At 43.5% G+C, this 18,158-nt stretch overlaps 1 protein-coding gene and 1 long non-coding RNA gene across 2 annotated transcripts in view; one reads left to right on the forward strand and one right to left on the reverse strand.

Annotated features, from left to right (window-relative positions):
- Window positions 1–2,467, reverse strand: part of HGFAC (HGF activator) — a 68,021-nt gene extending 65,554 nt beyond the window's left edge. Inside the window, exons 1-2 of the mRNA XM_043544730.1 lie at window positions 2,262–2,467; window positions 553–607 (exon numbers count right to left, since the gene is read on the reverse strand). Coding sequence (XP_043400665.1) covers window positions 553–607; window positions 2,262–2,336 — 130 coding nt within the window. The 5' untranslated portion in view covers window positions 2,337–2,467. The remainder of the gene's footprint in view (window positions 1–552; window positions 608–2,261) is intronic.
- The window catches only part of LOC122465402, a 47,879-nt gene that overhangs the window by 23,006 nt on the left and 6,715 nt on the right, over window positions 1–18,158 (forward strand). Inside the window, exon 3 of the long non-coding RNA XR_006290215.1 lies at window positions 4,177–4,254. This is a non-coding gene — a long non-coding RNA (uncharacterized LOC122465402). The remainder of the gene's footprint in view (window positions 1–4,176; window positions 4,255–18,158) is intronic.

Consider the following 18,158-nt stretch of genomic DNA (forward strand, 5'->3'; position numbering starts at 1 on the left):
ACAGCCACTTCAGTCTAGGTGCCCGCATATAGCTCACGCTTAAGCCCCAACATGATCCTCAGACTAGGTAGGGATCTTTGCCTATCTTACCTGTGGGGCCTGATCTGGTAGGTGTTCTCAGAAACGTCCAACCAGATTGTGTCCAGCACATAGCACCACCAGAGGAAGAGGTGGTGATGTCTCCCCAACCCCTTTATATCTTTTAGCCAGTGGCTAGAGCACTCAGTCATGATGTGGGAGACCCAGGTCAATTCTCTGCTCTGCCTGATGTGGAGAAGGGATTTGAACTTGACTTTTCCCGACCCAGGAGGGTGCCCTAGCCACTGCACTATGGGGTATTCTGAGGCAGGTATCTCTTAGTATTTCCTGTTAGAGCAGCTCCACTGCGTATAAATAATTAAATATGCACTGGGGCCCATCTTTCTGTTCCTCTACCACTGTCTTAAAAAGTTCATGTTGAAACAAAAACAGGCTTATTATAGGGTTGCATATCATAGATACAGGTAAGCAGTTTGTTGTTATTACTGACACCTATTAGATCTGATTTGGTACCTCTGTGGTGAAAGATTTCATGTACTGAGCCTCTTCTTTGCGTAGACCCATGGTTCTACAAATAAAAATAATACAGATTGGAAATACATAAATCCATTACATGAAACATTCTGTAAGGACAAAACATACATTCAGAGGTGTCCCAAAACACTTGTTATGTAGCACTTCGGCAAGAATCCTGTTATTTGTGTGTGCTTTTGGCTAGGGCTCATTCTTGTGAAAGGGAATAAATAAACATTAGCTGATGAAAGGTCGTGGCTTATCCAGGAAAAGCCAAACATGGTACAAGAATGCAGAAGACAAGCTTCATTATACCTTTCTGTTATCTAGGGACATATGTTCCTATTTCTTTTGTCAGGGAGCACATCTTTCAGAGCTAGTTCACAGCTATGAATAATGCCCCAACCTTTTGACCTTTCACATCATTTAGCAGTGTTCCCCATGGGCTGAGTTATAAGCAATCTCTATTTGAGCTCACTGACCAGGAAATGAACACTGATAAAACTAAATATGTTAATTCTAATCAGCCTCAAGAAATAAGGAACAATAGTAGGACATAATAAAGTGCCACCACCACCACCAAAGGCACTCAGGAAAACAAACAACAATAAAGCCATGATTAAAATACAATATCCATATAATATAAATTCAATATCAGAAAAACAATCAAGGGAACTGGCACATAAGGAAGGGGGAGAAATAGATAGAGGGAAGTTAATAAATAAGGAGCCAAGCCTGATTCTTCTAAAAAAGCAGCTTGAGATGTTTATTACTACAGGGAAAAGCTTAAATGGATGCAAGGAAGAAACAAGCTCCATACTCTAGAGCCTGCAACAGCTCCATCACCTCCCAACCTAGGGCCTGATCCAACACCCAGTGGCCCAATCAGGATTGAGGCCCTTTATGCTAGCCACTGTAGAAACACATAGAAAGAGACATTCCCTGACCTGGAATGCTTACAGTCCAAGACAAGATGCAATAAGAACATGTAATACACTGTTGAAAGGGTTTATGGGAGGACACCAGCAACAGAGGTAAGAACAGGTGGTTACCGAGGCTAGCTACGTGCAGTTAGATGGCTCCGAGTCAATTCTTTAAAAATATATACAAACACAAACATTAGGGTTATCATTAATCCCTACTGGCCCCTCCCCTAGCCACTCATAGGTTGAGCCTGGATCAGGACCTGAGCCAGGAGAAAGCTTAGTAGCCTGACCACCAAGTCTGAAATACCTACATTCCTGTAGATGCCCACGTTCAGATCCCAACAGGGCAATCTAGAGGTAGAGATCCATGGAGTTTGATGCCCGGGGTGGGTCTTATAGATGAAACCTTATAACTTGTGCTCCTCTCTGCTCGGCAAGAGCATTACAGATCCCCGGCATTTCTTGTATGTGTGCTCCTCCCTTGGTAACTGGGCAGTGTATTACATGCTGGGTGCTGCTTTCCACCCTACTGGTAGGTGAAAGGACTCCTACATGCATAACCACAGTAGTATTGTTACTTGACATGATACCTGATTTTCCACAAAGTTATCAGATAAATTATCCATGACAAAAGATTTTGTCAGCTAACTTGCTTTGTGTAATTCAGCCTGCTGTCTGGCTCTACCCATTCAACCCAAGTACAAGTATCTAGTGCCTATCGTTTCATGTCCAGCCTTTGATGCACTGACCAGCCATTCCAAATCACAAGAAAATCACACTTACCATCCCTGTACAGTCATGGCTGAAAGTCAAAGCCAGGATGACAACAGCAAAAGGACTGCAGGCTTTCATCTTCATTTTCCTTTCCAAAAAACCCTGAATACAGCCGTAGGGCTGGGCTGTTCTGCTGCCCAGGGGTTGGATGCTGGAGGATAAATCAGCTACAGGCTTTCGCAAGAGATTTGGATATACCAAAATCTCCCAGTGGTTCACTTGACTTTAGAGTATTTTAACTTGTTAAGTAATCAAAGCTCTTATCAGTGTTAATCATTAACTTCTTTGTGGGCTGATGTGAATGCAATATTTGGAGCTATTTTACTAAAACCACAGGGACTGAATAGCTTTCAAAGGCCGTGTGTGGAGATAAGTGCCCCCCACTTGCCCTGAACTCAGTGGGCATGAAATGTACTCAGCACATCCACAGGATCCAGCTTGATGTTACTTGTACTCAGAAAGCTATTTGCAATGGAAGCCCTTCTTCTCTCTTTTCCTTTGATATGTAATTATAAACATGATACAGTAATTATGAAGAGCTCCAAACAAGCCACTCAGGAAACTATGTTATGTGGCAAAACATGGAACAGATCAATGCCAATATCAGACAAACACATGAATTACTCATTAACAGATGTTTACCTGCCCAGCAGTTACTTATAAGAATGCTGGATCAGTGAGCGAGGATAAAATAAAAGAGAAAGAAAATACACATTACTCTGATGAAACAGAAACTAGGTACAGTAAATAATCCCATTCTATAGTAAGGTATGGGATTATTACACTTAAAAGTTTTATCGGCATAGCTAAGTCAGTTAAGGGTTTAATTGTTACCAACATAGCTATGCCAGTAAAAGCCCTAAGCTATGTCTACACTACAGACCTTACAACAGCCATGCCATTGTAAGGTGTGCTGTGTAGCAGCTCTTTATCGCCAGGAGAGAGCTCTCCCAGCGACAAAATAAAACCACCGCCAATGAGGGGCAGTAGCTTCATCGCCAGGAGTGTGGCTCCCGCCGACAAAGCACTGTCCACACCAGTGCTTTTTGTCATTAAAACTTTTGTCATTCAGGGGGCTTTTTTCACACCCCTGAACGACAAAAGTTTTAACAATGAAAGTGCCAATGTAGACATAGCCCTAGTGTGAACAAAGTTATATCAGTATAACTGTGCTTATAAGTGGGGGAATTGGCATAAACTATACCTGTGAAAGTCCTTTCATACTGCTATAACTGTGTCCACACTAGTGGATTTTGCCAGTATAGCTTTACTGGTATAACTACACAGGCAAAACCTTCCCAGTGTAGGTAATGCCTTAAAAATGAACAACAAACACTGGGTGAATTTTGAATTCACTCCAGATTCAGCAATAAATAATAATTATACTTGGCACTTACATAGCATCTGTTATCTTAGGATCTGAAATTAATTAATCCCACAGAACCTGTGATGTAGGTATGTATAATTATCCCCCATTTTACAGATGGAAAGTATGAGGTACAGAGGTGTTAAATGATTCACCAAGGTCACAAAGGGATTCTGTGCAGGGATAGAACACACATCTCCCAGCTATCAGTCTCACGCCTTACCTTGAACACCATCCATCCTCTGTAAGGATTTTGATGTCTAAAGGCCAATCTGAACAGAAGATTTCAGGGAGCCTCACAATAACCTCCTGCTGGGTCCCCCCCATTAAGCCCATCTATCAGAGCTGAATATTAAAAACTACACACACACCAAATATATAAGTAAATAACAACAGTTTATTTGACTAAGGGAAGAGGAAGGGAGGAGAGGGGAATGGATTAACAAATCTGGAGACTTGGGATACCAAGTCTTACACACTTACACACAAGACTTACACACACTCATACACTTAATGATATATATAGATGTTCTTCTACCTTTCCGGATGTTTACACAGAAGGTGGCAGGATCCAGATGACCAAAGCCAGCGATGGACTGATGAACTCCGACCGTGGACAGCAAATGAAATGGACAGGTATGTATCTATCCCTATCTTAACTCCCACCCTATCCCGCTTTGCGTCATCTGTGTGTGTAAGATTGAACTAACTACTCGGACTAGGTCCCAGTATGCCAGTCTGCTTTCCCAAATAAAAGCATAAACAAACCCAAACCTATTAGTAAATAGCTATTGCAGGCCAATAGCTACTGTCAAGATGGTACTGCAGTGCGAGAGAGCTGGACACTTGAACCTCTGACCACTTGAAAGCTCCAGAGACCAAGAGCTCCTCCCCTCACACACTTTTATAGGGAGCTGTTGATGGACAAACCTAGTTTCCCGCCTTTTCTTGGTACCAAGGAACAAGAACCTGACACAAGATGGAGGTTACCTTGTCCTTTTACCAAAACAAAATGGCCCTTTAAGTTACAGATTTCAATAATTTGGCAGAAGTAAATGGGGTTTAAAACAAAAATTAACACCTCTATTTAACTGGACTCCAGAATGGCAGGTCCCATACTATGTTTTGTGGACTACCAGTGATCCCCATGGGCCTTTCCATGTGGCCGAGAAAGAGCCAGGCAGCCAACTGATATTGCTAATTCAGTCACTTGATTTGCCGTTCCAGCGAGTACACCTGAAAGCTGGGAGGGAAGTCACTACGAGAGGTCATCGTTCAATAAAGGAAGTAGCCTCCTTCACCCCTTGTCAGAGCCAGGACCAGCCACCCCTAGGGCCAGGACTGCAGTATTTCAGTGAAGACCGAGGCCGAACCTAGGATAACTTATTTATTTATCTAAAAACAAGAAATGACACAAAGTACTGAGGATGATGCCATAATCTAGTCTGTCTGTGTTCTCTGACCCACTCTCTGCTACTGGCTCCCTTTCTTAAGAGTGGGAACTGATGAGCAGAGAGGCACTGTACAGTATCCTGCTGACTGAGTGGCAACTTGAAAATTTCTGCTGAAACGTAATACTTTATAATACAAGGAAAAAGAAGAAGCCACTACTGCTGTCACCACTGGGAATGGTCACATCTGGGAGTCACAGCTGCTGGCAGCATAGACAAGGGGAGAGCCATCAGAGGAAGTAGTTGCCACCGAGAACTGAGAAACCTGCTTCCAGGAGCCACCGACACATGGAGCCATGCATGACAGCCACCACTTTCTTCCAATGGGAATTTCCTCACACAAGGACTAAATAACAGCTTCAGGATTTAGCCTTATATAAATACATTATACCAAACACCTACCCACTACACATTCACTACCTATACAGGTTCAGTCCAAGGGGGTATGGAAGGATCTAAATGGCACAGATGAAAGGTACTGACTGTGACTCAACCAGTTGTTATGGCAGGAAACTATATTAAGCCACCAATTCTCAGTGCCCCATATCCTGTAGACAAGCAATTTTAAAGCACTGTCCATAAGGTTCTAAATTAATGGACATTTAAAACCAGACTCCACAAAACATTGGAAAATATATTGGAGGGAAAAATCCTGGCTCTTGAAGCGATAAGACTGTCTGACCTAAGAGTTCTTTTCCATATCTGACTGCTACAATTTTCAGAAATGGCACCAATGCTGATCTCATTGCACCAGAGCAACTGAGACCTGAATCTGGTCCACAGTCTCGAACACACACCTCCATTTCCTCTTTTAATAGCACTTAGGTTCCCCCTTTAAATTTTGCTATACAGCAATATTCAACAAGTCAACAGTGTAACACTGTTGCAAAAAAAGCAAACACCATTCTGGGATGTATTAGCAGGAGTATTGTAAGCAAGACATGACAAGTAATTCTTCCACTCTACTCCGCACTGAATAGGCCTCAACTGGAGTATTGTGTCCAGTTCCGGATGCCACATTTTAGGAAAGATGTGGACAAATTGGAGAAAGTCCAGAGAGAGCAACAAAAATGATTAAAGGTCTAGAAAACATGACCTGTGGGGGAAGACTGAAAAAAATTGGGTTTGTTTGCTCCGGTGAAGAGAAGACTGAGGGGGGACAAGATAAATACATAAAAGATTGTTACAAGGAGGAGGGAGAAAAATTGTTCTTCTTAACCTCTGAGGATAGGACAAGAAGCAATGGGCTTAAATTGCAGCAAGGGAGGTTTAGGTTGGACATTAGGAAAAAATTCCTAACTGTCAGGGTAGTTAAGCACTGGAATAAATTGCCTAGGGAGGTTGTGGAATCTTCATCATTGGAGATTTTTAAGAGCACATTAGACAATCACCTGTCAGCGACGGTCTAGATCAGTGGTTCTCAAAGCCGGTCCGCCGCTTGTTCAGGGAAAGCCCCTGGCGCGCCGGACTGGGGGCTGCGGGAAGGGTGGCCAGCACATCCCTTGGCCTGCGCCGCTTCCCACAGCCCCCATTGGCCTGGAGCGGCGAACTGCGGCCAGGGGGAGCCCCGATCGGCCGAACCTGTGTATGTGGCAGGTAAACAAACCGGTCCGGCGTGCCAGGGGCTTTCCCTGAAAAAGCGGAGGACTGGTTTTGAGAACCACTGGTCTAGATAATACTTAGTCCTACCATGAGTGCAGGGGACTAGACTAGGAGTTTGACGTCCTTTTCAGTCCTACAATTCTATATTCGGGGCTGGTTCTGCTCCTACTGAAGTCAATGCGAGTTTGCAAAATGATACATGGAGGTAATTACATTCTTTGCAGCCCACACTCCTTTTGTGTGAAAGAAAAATAAGCTGTGACTTTCAACTGTGACCTTCCTTTTATGCCATCATCATCAAGAGACAGTGAAAAAGGCAACAAAACAAAGTGCTATAAAATAACAGAAACTGACAGAAATTGAATGTGCTGACTATGTGGTGTGCACTGGCGGGTGAGATAACATTTTTTAATTGGACCAACTTCTGTTTGTCAGAGAGACAAGCTTTTGAGCTTCTTTGGGTCTGGACCTGACCTGAAGAAGAGTTCTGTGTAAGCTCGAGTCGAAATGCTGAGTGTCCTAATAACAATGACAATTACCTAACAGAATTAAATACTAATATACAACTAAATAATTCCATCAGCATTAAATAATCAAATGGAGATAAAAAGAAATGTAATTTCACCAGCTAATACATAAAAATAAATGGAAAAGCCCCTCAAACACATATGCTCGCCTATCTAGGAATATATCCCGATCCTTCCCCAGAAACCCTGTCAAATAAATGGCTTTTGCAGCATGCCTGAAAGATCAGCAACGTTCTACATTCTTTTTCACATCATTTCCAGGTGTACATTAAATGTGTAAATGGAAATCTTATCACTCAGTTACTGACAAGTTGAGGGTAAAGAATAATACAATACTTTGCAATGAATATATGATCTCCAGTTTATTTTTGTAAATTACTTTAATGTTTATCCAGGTAAGTGAGGCTTCCTTCTTTTAAAGCCAATTTCTTTTTTTCCCCCCCTTTATACGTGATAGCTTAATAGTGGAATCTGTTGCTGTCTCCGGAAGTGATCTTATTATCACATTTAAGTTGATAATATTGTAACAAGGTACCAAATCCAAGTTCCCTGATAACAAGTCAATTCTAGAATGTGGAATGATTAACACAATGGGAGAGTTTGAGATGTTAGGACTCTTTTTCAGTCAGTTTGTTCTGCTTTCATGATGTATAATGATATCACTAATATATGCATCATTTTTACATGGTTTACAGTCTGATAACTATTTCTAAATGGGGAATAATTTAAAGTGTGGCTATGGTGAGAAAAGTTACTTTTTATTCCACATACCTGCTCTTGATGGACAAAATTAATCCCTAAATTAATGGGACATGTGAGCCTAAGTCACTTGGGTGTTTTTGAAAAATCCCAACAATAGGCAGCATGGTTGGTCAGTGCACAACTGCAGCAAATGGGAATAGCTGCAGGATATTTCTAACTGGACAGCAGGGATTCAGCATGCACAGACTCAGAGCTGTTGCATGTCAGCAGATAATCCTGGAACTGAAATACATATATGCACTTAAATGCTAACTTCTCCTCCTCAATCCTCTCACCTCCCACATTTCTCTAGCACTCCTGACAACTCCACTAGCTTCCCTGTCACTCAAGCACACAAATCTTGGGTTATCTATGACTCCTTTTTTCTCTCCTTACACTGAAGCTCTTCCCAAATCTCACCACTTCTCCCTCCCCTCTGTAACACTTAAAATCTGCTCCTCCTTCACCAAATCCACTACTGAAATCCCAGTCAACACCAACACCAAGGTTCTGGTAACCTGGCTTGTAACCTGCTTACCAGTCTCCCACCTTTTCTCTCTCTCTCTCTAGCATTCAGAAGACAAAATGACTTTTCTCTCCCTTCTCAAGTCCTTCCACTGATTCTCCCTCTTTCCACAAAAAACCATTTGTCCTGCTCCGCAGATCTCTGCCCTGCCTCTTCATCTACCATCACTCACCACCTCGATCTTTGGGCTCTGCCCCCTTTTTCTCCTCATTACTCCCTCAGCCTCCTCCTCTCACACTGGTCTTTGTGCCTTTCATTACATTGCTCCCTAGACCTCAGACAATATCCCTCTTCTTGCATGCTATGTCCTAACTGTCATCCCTCAAAGCCCTCTTCAAAACCCACTTCTCACCTTGCTGTCCAACAGGGACTCCTCGTCCTACCATCTCCCTCTTCCCTTGTTGCCCTACCTAGTTTCTGCTTAAAAATATCAGAAGCCACAATTCTCTCACAATACAATAGGGCTCACATTATTTTTATTTGCTTTAATCCTCACATCTCCTTTCCCTAATCCACTGCGTGGTTCACTTTTCCAAATACTGACCGCATGTTACAACAGAAAAAAGTTTTGGGATTCACCTCCGCCCCCACATAGTTTCCAGAACCTGCTCCTATCTAGCCATAAAAAAATTGAGAGGTTGGTCATCATCAACCATACATGTGTACATGACTCCCCAGGGGTCTGCAGACCTGAGATTGAGAACTCATGCCTATTCCCTTCCTGTGTCAGTCTTTCATGCTGGTCATTGCACTACAGTAACACAAAAAGGTGCATAATATGCCAGTCATAATGTAACTCCACCTATCACAGCATTACTTGCATTCCTTCCCCTCACCCCCTCACCCCAATTTAGGATGTGCTACTTCTCGATTGCAGGATATTGTGTAAGGTGTTATCCTCTATCTGGGATTCTCCTCCTTTCAGCACACCCTGCCTCATTTGTCTCCTCTACAGATTAACTCATGCACACCAGTTTTTCCAATGCCTAACTGCCATCTTCTCTGTGGGGTCCTACACCTTAACCACTGCAGCTCTCTTCAATTTCCTACAAGAGCACTGCCTACACCCTAGGCACTGCATAAAAATGTATGGCCCTATGGCCACTTTCAGTATTATTCATGTACCAAGAGAGCATTAGCTCAAGTCTGAAATATCCAGACACACAAAAAGGACAATAAAAGAGATGGTCTCAAGCTGCAAAAATCAGATCTGGATTTCAAACACCCAACATTCAGAGTTGTTCTTGATCCAGGGTTTTTCTTTAAGTCACTATAAAGAGAGGGGCCACTGCACAAACCAGAATTGATCTTGTTTCAAGCATTCTAAAAGTTTAGGGATATTTAGATCCAGGATTTTCATAGCATCCCATATCAACACAATAAGTGGCAACTTCAAGTAGTGCATGTATGGAGATACAGTGAAATGTGTAAATAACATGGCCACAGCCAACTTAAGGGCAAAGGTGCTTCTTCAGGTATGTCTACTATGCAATTAAACACCAGCAGCTGGCCCATGTCAGCTGACTCGAGCTCACCGGGGTTGGACTACAGGGCTGTAAAACTGCAGTGTAGCTATTCAGGCTCGGGCTGGAGCCTGAGCTTTGGGACCCCACGAGGGGGGAGGATGCCAGAGCCTGGGCTCCACACTGAGCTTGAACATCTACATTGCAATATTATATCTCCGCAACCTAACCCCCGTGAGCCAAATCAGCGGACACCAGCCAGCCGTGGGAGTTTAATTGCAGTGTAGACATACCCTTCATGTTTCACAGCTCAGAAACTGGATGTTTTCTCCTGCTATTTAAAGAGAAAGGGAAATTTAGGGAGACTCATCTTCAGGCACTGTTATGCACATCTAACCACAACCCTGGCCTGAAACTCTAGCGACCGCCAGAGACGTATGACTTTTTATTCTAGCACAAGAGGCACGTGTGTAATGAAAACTGGCTGAATGAGATGCATAAAGACATCTAGTGGTAAATGTCCCCACCCATAACTGCCGCCAACCCAGTTAGATGACTTCAGCACAAGCCAATTTGCAACTGTTAGGCATTTACATTTTTAGATGTGCTCAGATCCTTGCTGTTCCACCCACTCCCTTCATTAGCATATTAGACGCCCCCATTGCATGCTTTTAAATGATCTATAAGTCAGGTGTGTGTGAAGGAGATGGCTCTGCCTCTATAACCTTAAGGAGGCTAAATCTTTCTCTTGCAACTTTGGAAAATGTTCTTTGTAAGAAAAACATTTTCCCCTTTTCAGCCCCACAGGCCTAGCTGACCTCGGGTTGTTAGTTGCTGTGATCTGGTGGAGTGCAGAGTTTAAAAGAAATTATTCTAATTGCAACCCTAATAATATTCAGCATGGAAACCTCCCAATTTCCCCAGGTGTCTCATTAAACACCTACTCACAGTTTGCAGATAATGGACGTATGACACATGTGTAAGTGCCAGAATACACCCCCTGACCCGCCCCCTGCTGTGGCTGTTGGATTTAGTCACCACAGGAAAATCTCACCATTATGTGCCTCCTGCAGAAATGTGTGTACAAACAGTATGTGTTTCTGGGCAACTTTCAGCATGCTCTTCTGGCATGTGTAAGATGGGTGTGCATCACTGAAAATCTAGCTCCCAGTGGAAGAGGGCTGTTTTGGATGCTTGGTTTGGAACAAGTACATCATCACTGTAATGAAGCTTACTTTCAATTACTGATATGTACTCACAACCTGAACCCAGATTAACCTAATTTTTGTCTGGCAATTTCCATGGGTTTTTTAATTTAAAAAATTCAGACAAAAAGCCTCTGAGAATGTTCCTGCGGGATATTTCTCATGTTCTGAAGAGATGAAGTATGACTTACATAATTTTTTTGGAATAGTTAATTTTTATACTTTAACTCTTACAGACAGCCTTACCAATACACTCTGGTTGCTTCACCCCACTCTGGAGCAGTACAGAGCAACCAGAGCCTACAGATAAAACTTCCCTTTTCTCCTTTCCCCATCCCCTCTAACTTCTACCTCCTTTCTCTGATCCTTTCCTGTTCTCCCTCCTTTTCCTTCCAGTCTTCACCTCCCCTCTCTTCCCTCTCACTTTTCACTTCCCCCACACTCCCACTCCTCCTCCCATTTCTTCCCCTTTCCATTCCTCCCTATCTTTTCCTCCTCCCCACTTCCTGCTCTTCCTTTTCTCCCATCTCTCTTTCTGTCTCTGGGTCTGTGACAGCCCAGGGCAGAGCCCCCTTTCTCCCCACATAGTCCTCCCTGCAAACCACCCAAGTTCCCTGCAGCCCTTCTCCCTGAGACACAGCCCACAACATAGACATACCTGGAGCCACGTTTCCACCACAAACTTTAAATCCCCTCCAATCAGAGGTCAGTTGGGGTGGGGCTGAGCTGGGTGGGCAAGGAGCAGCTGTGACCCCCTTTTCCCTCTCCACTGCTTGGCCCCAATCTCCCTTTCTCCTCTTTCCCCTCCCCCATCCTTTCCCCTCTACCCCTTCCTCTCCCTTCCCACAGCTTCCCCCTTTTTCCCTTCCTCTCTCACTTCTCCCCATCTTTTCCCCTCCCCTCCCTCTTTCCATACACTCAACTCTCCCCCTATTCTTTTCCCCTCTCCTATCTCCACTCCGGAGGGGGTGAAGTAAGGAGACGGGTTAATGAGGATGGGGTGGAAGGAGAGGCGGAGGAGATGGGAGAGAAACAGGGAAAGGGAAAGGAGGAGCTGGAGGAGGTGTGAGTGGGAAGAGGATGGGAGTGGAAGAGAGAGGCTAGAGATGGGAGGTGAAGAAGAAGGGGGAAAGGGGTCAGGGAAAAGATGAGACGAGAGAGATTGAGGAAGGAGAAGGGGAAAGAAAGGGAAATGAGAGGGAAGGAGCAAGGAAGAGGAGGAGAAGGGAGAAAAGGTTAAGGGGAAGGGCTAAGGAGGAAAGGGAGAAATGGATAAGGGGAAGATGGGGGAGTGGTGGGTGGAGCAAGGGGGAGGAGAAAGGGTGAAAGGGAAGGATGAGGAGGCACAGAGAGGAGGGAGAGACAGAAAGGAGAAGGGCAAAGGAGCGAGCAGAAAGAGAGGAGGAAGGAGAAAAGAAGGGTGATGAGGAAGAGGAGAAGGAAAGAGGGAGGGAGAAACAGAAGGGGGCTGAAAAGGCAAGAAGATAGGCAGTCTGAAAATTGCATGAAGCCTGGAGCTTCTCGCATCATAGTGGAACTGGCTCTAGCAGAGGCCAAAATCTCACTACTCAGGATAAATTCACTAGAGTTGGCAACACAATAGATAATGAGGTGCGGTATGGCTACACTACAAGTGAAATGCTACAATCTCACCCTCACTTGCCGTGCAGGCAACGACCATAGAGAAGACTTGGCTGCACGGGCTTCCGCACAGACTAGGAACCGGCATAGTCGGAACCAGCACCTGGGACCCAGGGTAGGCACTCTGGTTCTCGCCTGCAGCGAGCTGAAGCCCGTGCCACCACATCTACACTACTATTGTTATCTATGCAACTAGATTAAAGCTAGCCCAGGTATGCCTACTCATGCTACAATCACACCTTCACTTCCAGTGTAGATACATAGTGCAGCTGACCCCACTGCAGGGAGTAGCTATGCTGCTGGGGTGCACCAGTCCCCTGGATTTTTGGTAGATACTGGGTGTACCACATGGCAAAGCTCCAGACTCTTCAGGCTCTAACCCTCAGTGGGTTCCCATAAACACTCACTGTCTGATGAATAACAAAGGGATGCTTCACTAGGGCTGGGCACAAGGGCTTGGAGATGCAAACAAAAGGTGAACCAACAGTTCCCAACTCAACCCCTCAGGGTGTCCCATCCAGGGGTATGAAGGCGAGGCTTCTCAGGCCTACAGCCAGGGATTCACACTTCTGGCCACCCCTTTTCCAAAAGCATTATGCATTGGTCCAGTCCTTTTGCTCAGCAGGTGTAGCCTTGTTCAGGCCCTCCACACAGTCCCTCTGTTTGCAGGCCACTCCTAACTATCCACCAGGGCTAGCACTGGCCCCCTGCCAGCAGTAGGCTACTTCCCATCCTGACTCTCAGACCCAGCTCCCAAGCTGCCCAGCCTTCTCTCCACAGCCAGCTCCCAGTCTGCAGCCTCCAGCCTGCTACTGCTCACATGCCTTCAAAGCCAGTCAGGGGCATTTATAGTATAAATCATGGATAGGTCACAGGCTGTGAATTTTTGTTTATTGCCCATGACCTGTCCATGACTTTTACTAAAAATACGCGTGACTAAATCATAACCTTACACATGGAGTAAGATATTTTAGTATTTGTGGGCCAAGATTACATTGAACTGATCCATAAGGTTTCAATGAGTTTTAACTATATAGGAAGTTTGAAGAGTCTGTGTTATACTGTTACTGAGATTATGAGGGCCAAAAAAGGTCTGACACACGGTGCTAAATTTCTTAAAGGACCCATTTTAATTAATTTTAATTCCTAAACAGATTTACTTGTAAAATTCTCAGTAAATTCCTTCTGTATTCAATGAGTAACTGCTGTAACTTTGGGGCAGATATGCTATATTTTCCATATGTGACAAAGAGACTGAAACCCAGCGTTAAATGCAAAAAGAATGGTTACCTACCGTACAGTAAGTGTGGTTCTTCAAGAGATCATAGCCAGCGTGGATCACACTGTAGGTGTACATGTCCCGCGCGCGCACAAGCTCAAAACTGTTTGAACAATAGTGGCTGTTGGGGCTGTTGCATGCACTCTGTGCCGCCTCCTATTCCCATGCAAGGGCACGAAGGATGGAGCAGCCTTAACTTGCCTCAGTTCCCCCACAATTCAAAGCCCATGGTAGCTGAAGGTCTCTGAATGCAGGGATGAAGTCATCTGTAGTGGGATCCACACTGACTATATCATCTCGAAGAACCACAAGTTACTGTAGAGTAAATAATCATTCTTCAGAGAGTATTTGTCAGTGTGGACCCCACTGTAGGTGACTGGCAAGCAGTATCCTCTTCAGGAGTGGGGTTGAGGAGTACCAACTGCATCAGTTAAATAGAGATTGGAGCCATTCTCCCAAATTTGGATCTGCTCTAGCAGCTAAGTCCAATGTATAATGCTTGGCAAATGTGAACAGGTTGCTCCGTCCAACGGCCTTGCAGATTTCAGATATCATCAGTACATTGTGGAAACAAGCCAAGGATGCCACTTGGGCTCTGGAGGAATGAGCTTTAATAGTCAGTAGGAGAAATATATCAGCCAGCTGGTTACAGAGTGAAATACAATGTGTTATCCATTTTTAAAGTCTTTGTGATGAAATGGCCTGACTCTTGGAGAGGCCAGCTATAGGCACAAATAGACGTGGGGACAGTCTGATACTACACTGACAGGACCAAATCTTTCAAAGAGCTCTAGATACAACCAGGATGTGGAGCTTCTTCTCTGCTTGTGTGGAATATGGCTCTGGAAAGAATACAAGTAAGTTGATTGATTGGTTTAAGTGGAACTCAGGAATCACCATGGGATGAATTTTGCATGAGGTCTCAGAACAACTTTGTCTTTATGAATTAATGGGAATTCTACCATGAGTGCCTAAATCTCACTCACTTGTCTGGCCAAGGTGATGGCAACCAAGAAGACTGTTTTGAGAGTAAGATGGTAGGTAGAGCACTCTGAGAGGGCTCAGAGTGCTCTACCTACTTGCAGGAGGACTCCATAAGTTTTAGAAGATGATGTTGAAGTCCCATACTGGAGTATGTTCTCTAACTGGTGGGTAAGTGTGCAGCAGGCCTTTTAGAATTTGGATGCCATCAGGTGAGAGTGCTCAAACTGCAGCAGATAGTCAAGGATCTTTCATACTCAGGCCTGCACTGAGTCTAGGCTACACTGGGCTGCCCATATTGAGAATATTTTCCATTTGGAGGAGTAAGTCCTCCTTGTGGACAACTTTCCACTCTGTGCAATATTTTCCTGAATATATAAGGAGCAACATCTTTCCGTACACATGCCTCAATCCTTCCAGCCACTGTGGTGCAGTGGGGAGCACCAGGTTATTGCACTCCAGCACAAGTATGACCAGAGGCTTCCCATAAATACAAGCAGGGTTAAGTGTTAGGTGTGTTTCTCTACACTGAGTGGTAGCAAATCTCAAACCCCTTGTGCACCAGTCTCCCTACTCACAAAAGCAGAAGGTAAAAAGAGTTGGGATGTGATTGGACCAATGACATGCTCTGGGAGACACAGGATTCTATCATATATAAGTTATTATCACCATAGTATCTGAGCACCTTCCAATAGTGCATTAAGCAATACGAGTAACATCAGTCGCATGTTTGGTCTCTCATCTTCTTCTCAGGGGAGAAATTCATGCAGTGGAGTATTTTGTTTTGGAATTTTTTAAATTTATATTACACATACAGACTCACAGCTATATGTTTATATTAGAGAAGATAGGTTAAAGAAATGTACCTTGCACTTGGAATGGAAGTTGATGATGTTTGTGATGGTCCTCAGTTCCTGCGGGAGTTCATTACAGTCTCAGACCACCCCATGAAACCTGTGTCTCCTGCACAGACAAACTTCATTCTGATTGTAGAGAGCTGCACTGTGCCAGGGGAGTGGAGCTGTCCACCATGATCTTCATCCTGGATCTTCAGTCAATCTTTTAGATACCCTGGGCCCAGGCTATTGAGTGCCTTGAAGATAAGTGCCAAGACCTTGATTTAATATTCTTTGGGAAGCCAAAGTAGGGAGTGCAGGACAGGTCTGATATGTTCCCAGTAGCCTGTGTTGCTGAGGAGATACGCGGCAGTGTTCTGTTCTAATACTAGTAGTTGGAGTTTCCTACATGCTGAAGGCTTCATGCCCAGCTATACTGCATTGCTGTAGTCCAGCAGAGAAATGATGAAGGTGTGAATAATTGAGGCCAGGCCATTATTTGTCAGGATGGGATGGAATTCCTAGCCAACCAGAGATTGTAGAAAGCATTACTCACAGATGCTGTTATGTGAGAGATTCAGTGTGAACTCAGCAAGCAATGAAGAGACTTCACTCAGGCACTATTCATGCTATAAGGCAGGTAATACTCCCACTTACCACTTTTAACCTTGCTACACTTTACGCCTATGCAGTGCAGGTTCAAGCTCAAAATGAGGAAAACAGTAAATGCCATGTTTTAAATAGGGAGGGAGGCAAGGGGAGGGAACGTGTTAGGAGGCCATAACACTGTATGGTGCACCAGTGTGAGGAGGACACAGGTGGCTTTCTGTCGCTTTTCCATTGCCCTGATCCTGGCACCTGACAAGGCTGAACAAGCCCACGGCACAAGTTAGAGCAGTCTTGACAGGTATTGACTCCCAAGGAGCCATTCTGTTGGCTAGCCCACCTGAAATATATGCAAGAGGATCCAGATGAGAATTCCACTACATAAGGACAGGTTTCAGAGTAACAGCCGTGTTAGTCTGTATTCGCAAAAAGAAAAGGAGTACTTGTGGCACCTTAGAGACTAACCAATTTATTTGAGCATAAGCTTTCGTGAGCTACAGCTCACTTCATGGGATGCATACTGTGGAAAATACAGAAGATGTTTGTTTTTATACACACAAATCATGAAAAAATGGGTGTTTATCACTACAAAAGGTTTTCTCTCCCCCCACCCCTCTCTCCTGCTGGTAATAGCTTATCTAAAGTGATCACTCTTCTTACAGTGTGTATGATAATCAAGGTGGGCCATTTCCAGGTTTCCCCCCCTTACCCCCCCCCAAAACAAACCCACTCTCCTGTTGGGAATAGCTTATCTAAAGTGATCACTCTGCTCAAATAAATTGGTTAGTCTCTAAGGTGCCACAAGTCCTCCTTTTCTTAATACATAAGGAGAATGTTCATCTACTGCCTTAAAGTAGCTTTAAGTTCCCTTTACACTGATAGAATAGTACAAAGGGGATGCATTAAAGGCCAAATATCTGGCCTGCTATTGTTGGATTCCAGAAGGCAAAGCCCATTTTCAAGGAATACCAATTTTGATCAAAAACACTTAACAATTTCCTTTTAAAGGAATATATATATATACGTTATCAAATGCTAAAATATCAGTTGATTTTATTTGCAAAGGTCAGGTATAGGAACACATCTTTATGAATTATAATAAAATTTGAACAACTTTCAGTCTTGTTTCATTTTCTGATTATCACAAGTTTGTTAAAAACAACTAACATACTTTTTTTTTTTAAATTGTGTAGTTAGAGGCACATTACATGATTATTTTCAGGGTTCCCTTATTTCCCTTTGTCAAACTGAATTAAATCACAAATTGCCAACATAAATGAAATATCAGCTCCAACAGTACAAATTATTTACTTATTACACAATTAGTATTTAAAATTAATTTGACATATTTATGTGTCTATAAACAGTGATTTCTTGTGTTGTATAAAATTTCACAACAATTTTGTGTGGATGGAGAAATTAACCCAGTAACTATTTTAAAATTACAAAGTCACAATATAGCTGTTTAAAATCAAAATCACCAGTAAAACAAGAATACAAGTTAAATTCCAGAAGGCAACATTTTTACATGGTCCAACAGATTCAAGCTCAGGGTAAAAAATTAAAACAACTTTCTTTCCTTGTCTTCCAGTTTTAAAAATATGCAGGTTTGTATGTAATATTAGGCTTCCTCGGATTTTGAAGATACTTAGAAATCATTCAGAATTTATGAACAGCTTATC

The sequence above is a fragment of the Chelonia mydas genome, chromosome 4, assembly GCF_015237465.2.
Source record: "Chelonia mydas isolate rCheMyd1 chromosome 4, rCheMyd1.pri.v2, whole genome shotgun sequence".
Lineage (NCBI taxonomy): Eukaryota > Metazoa > Chordata > Testudines > Cheloniidae > Chelonia > Chelonia mydas.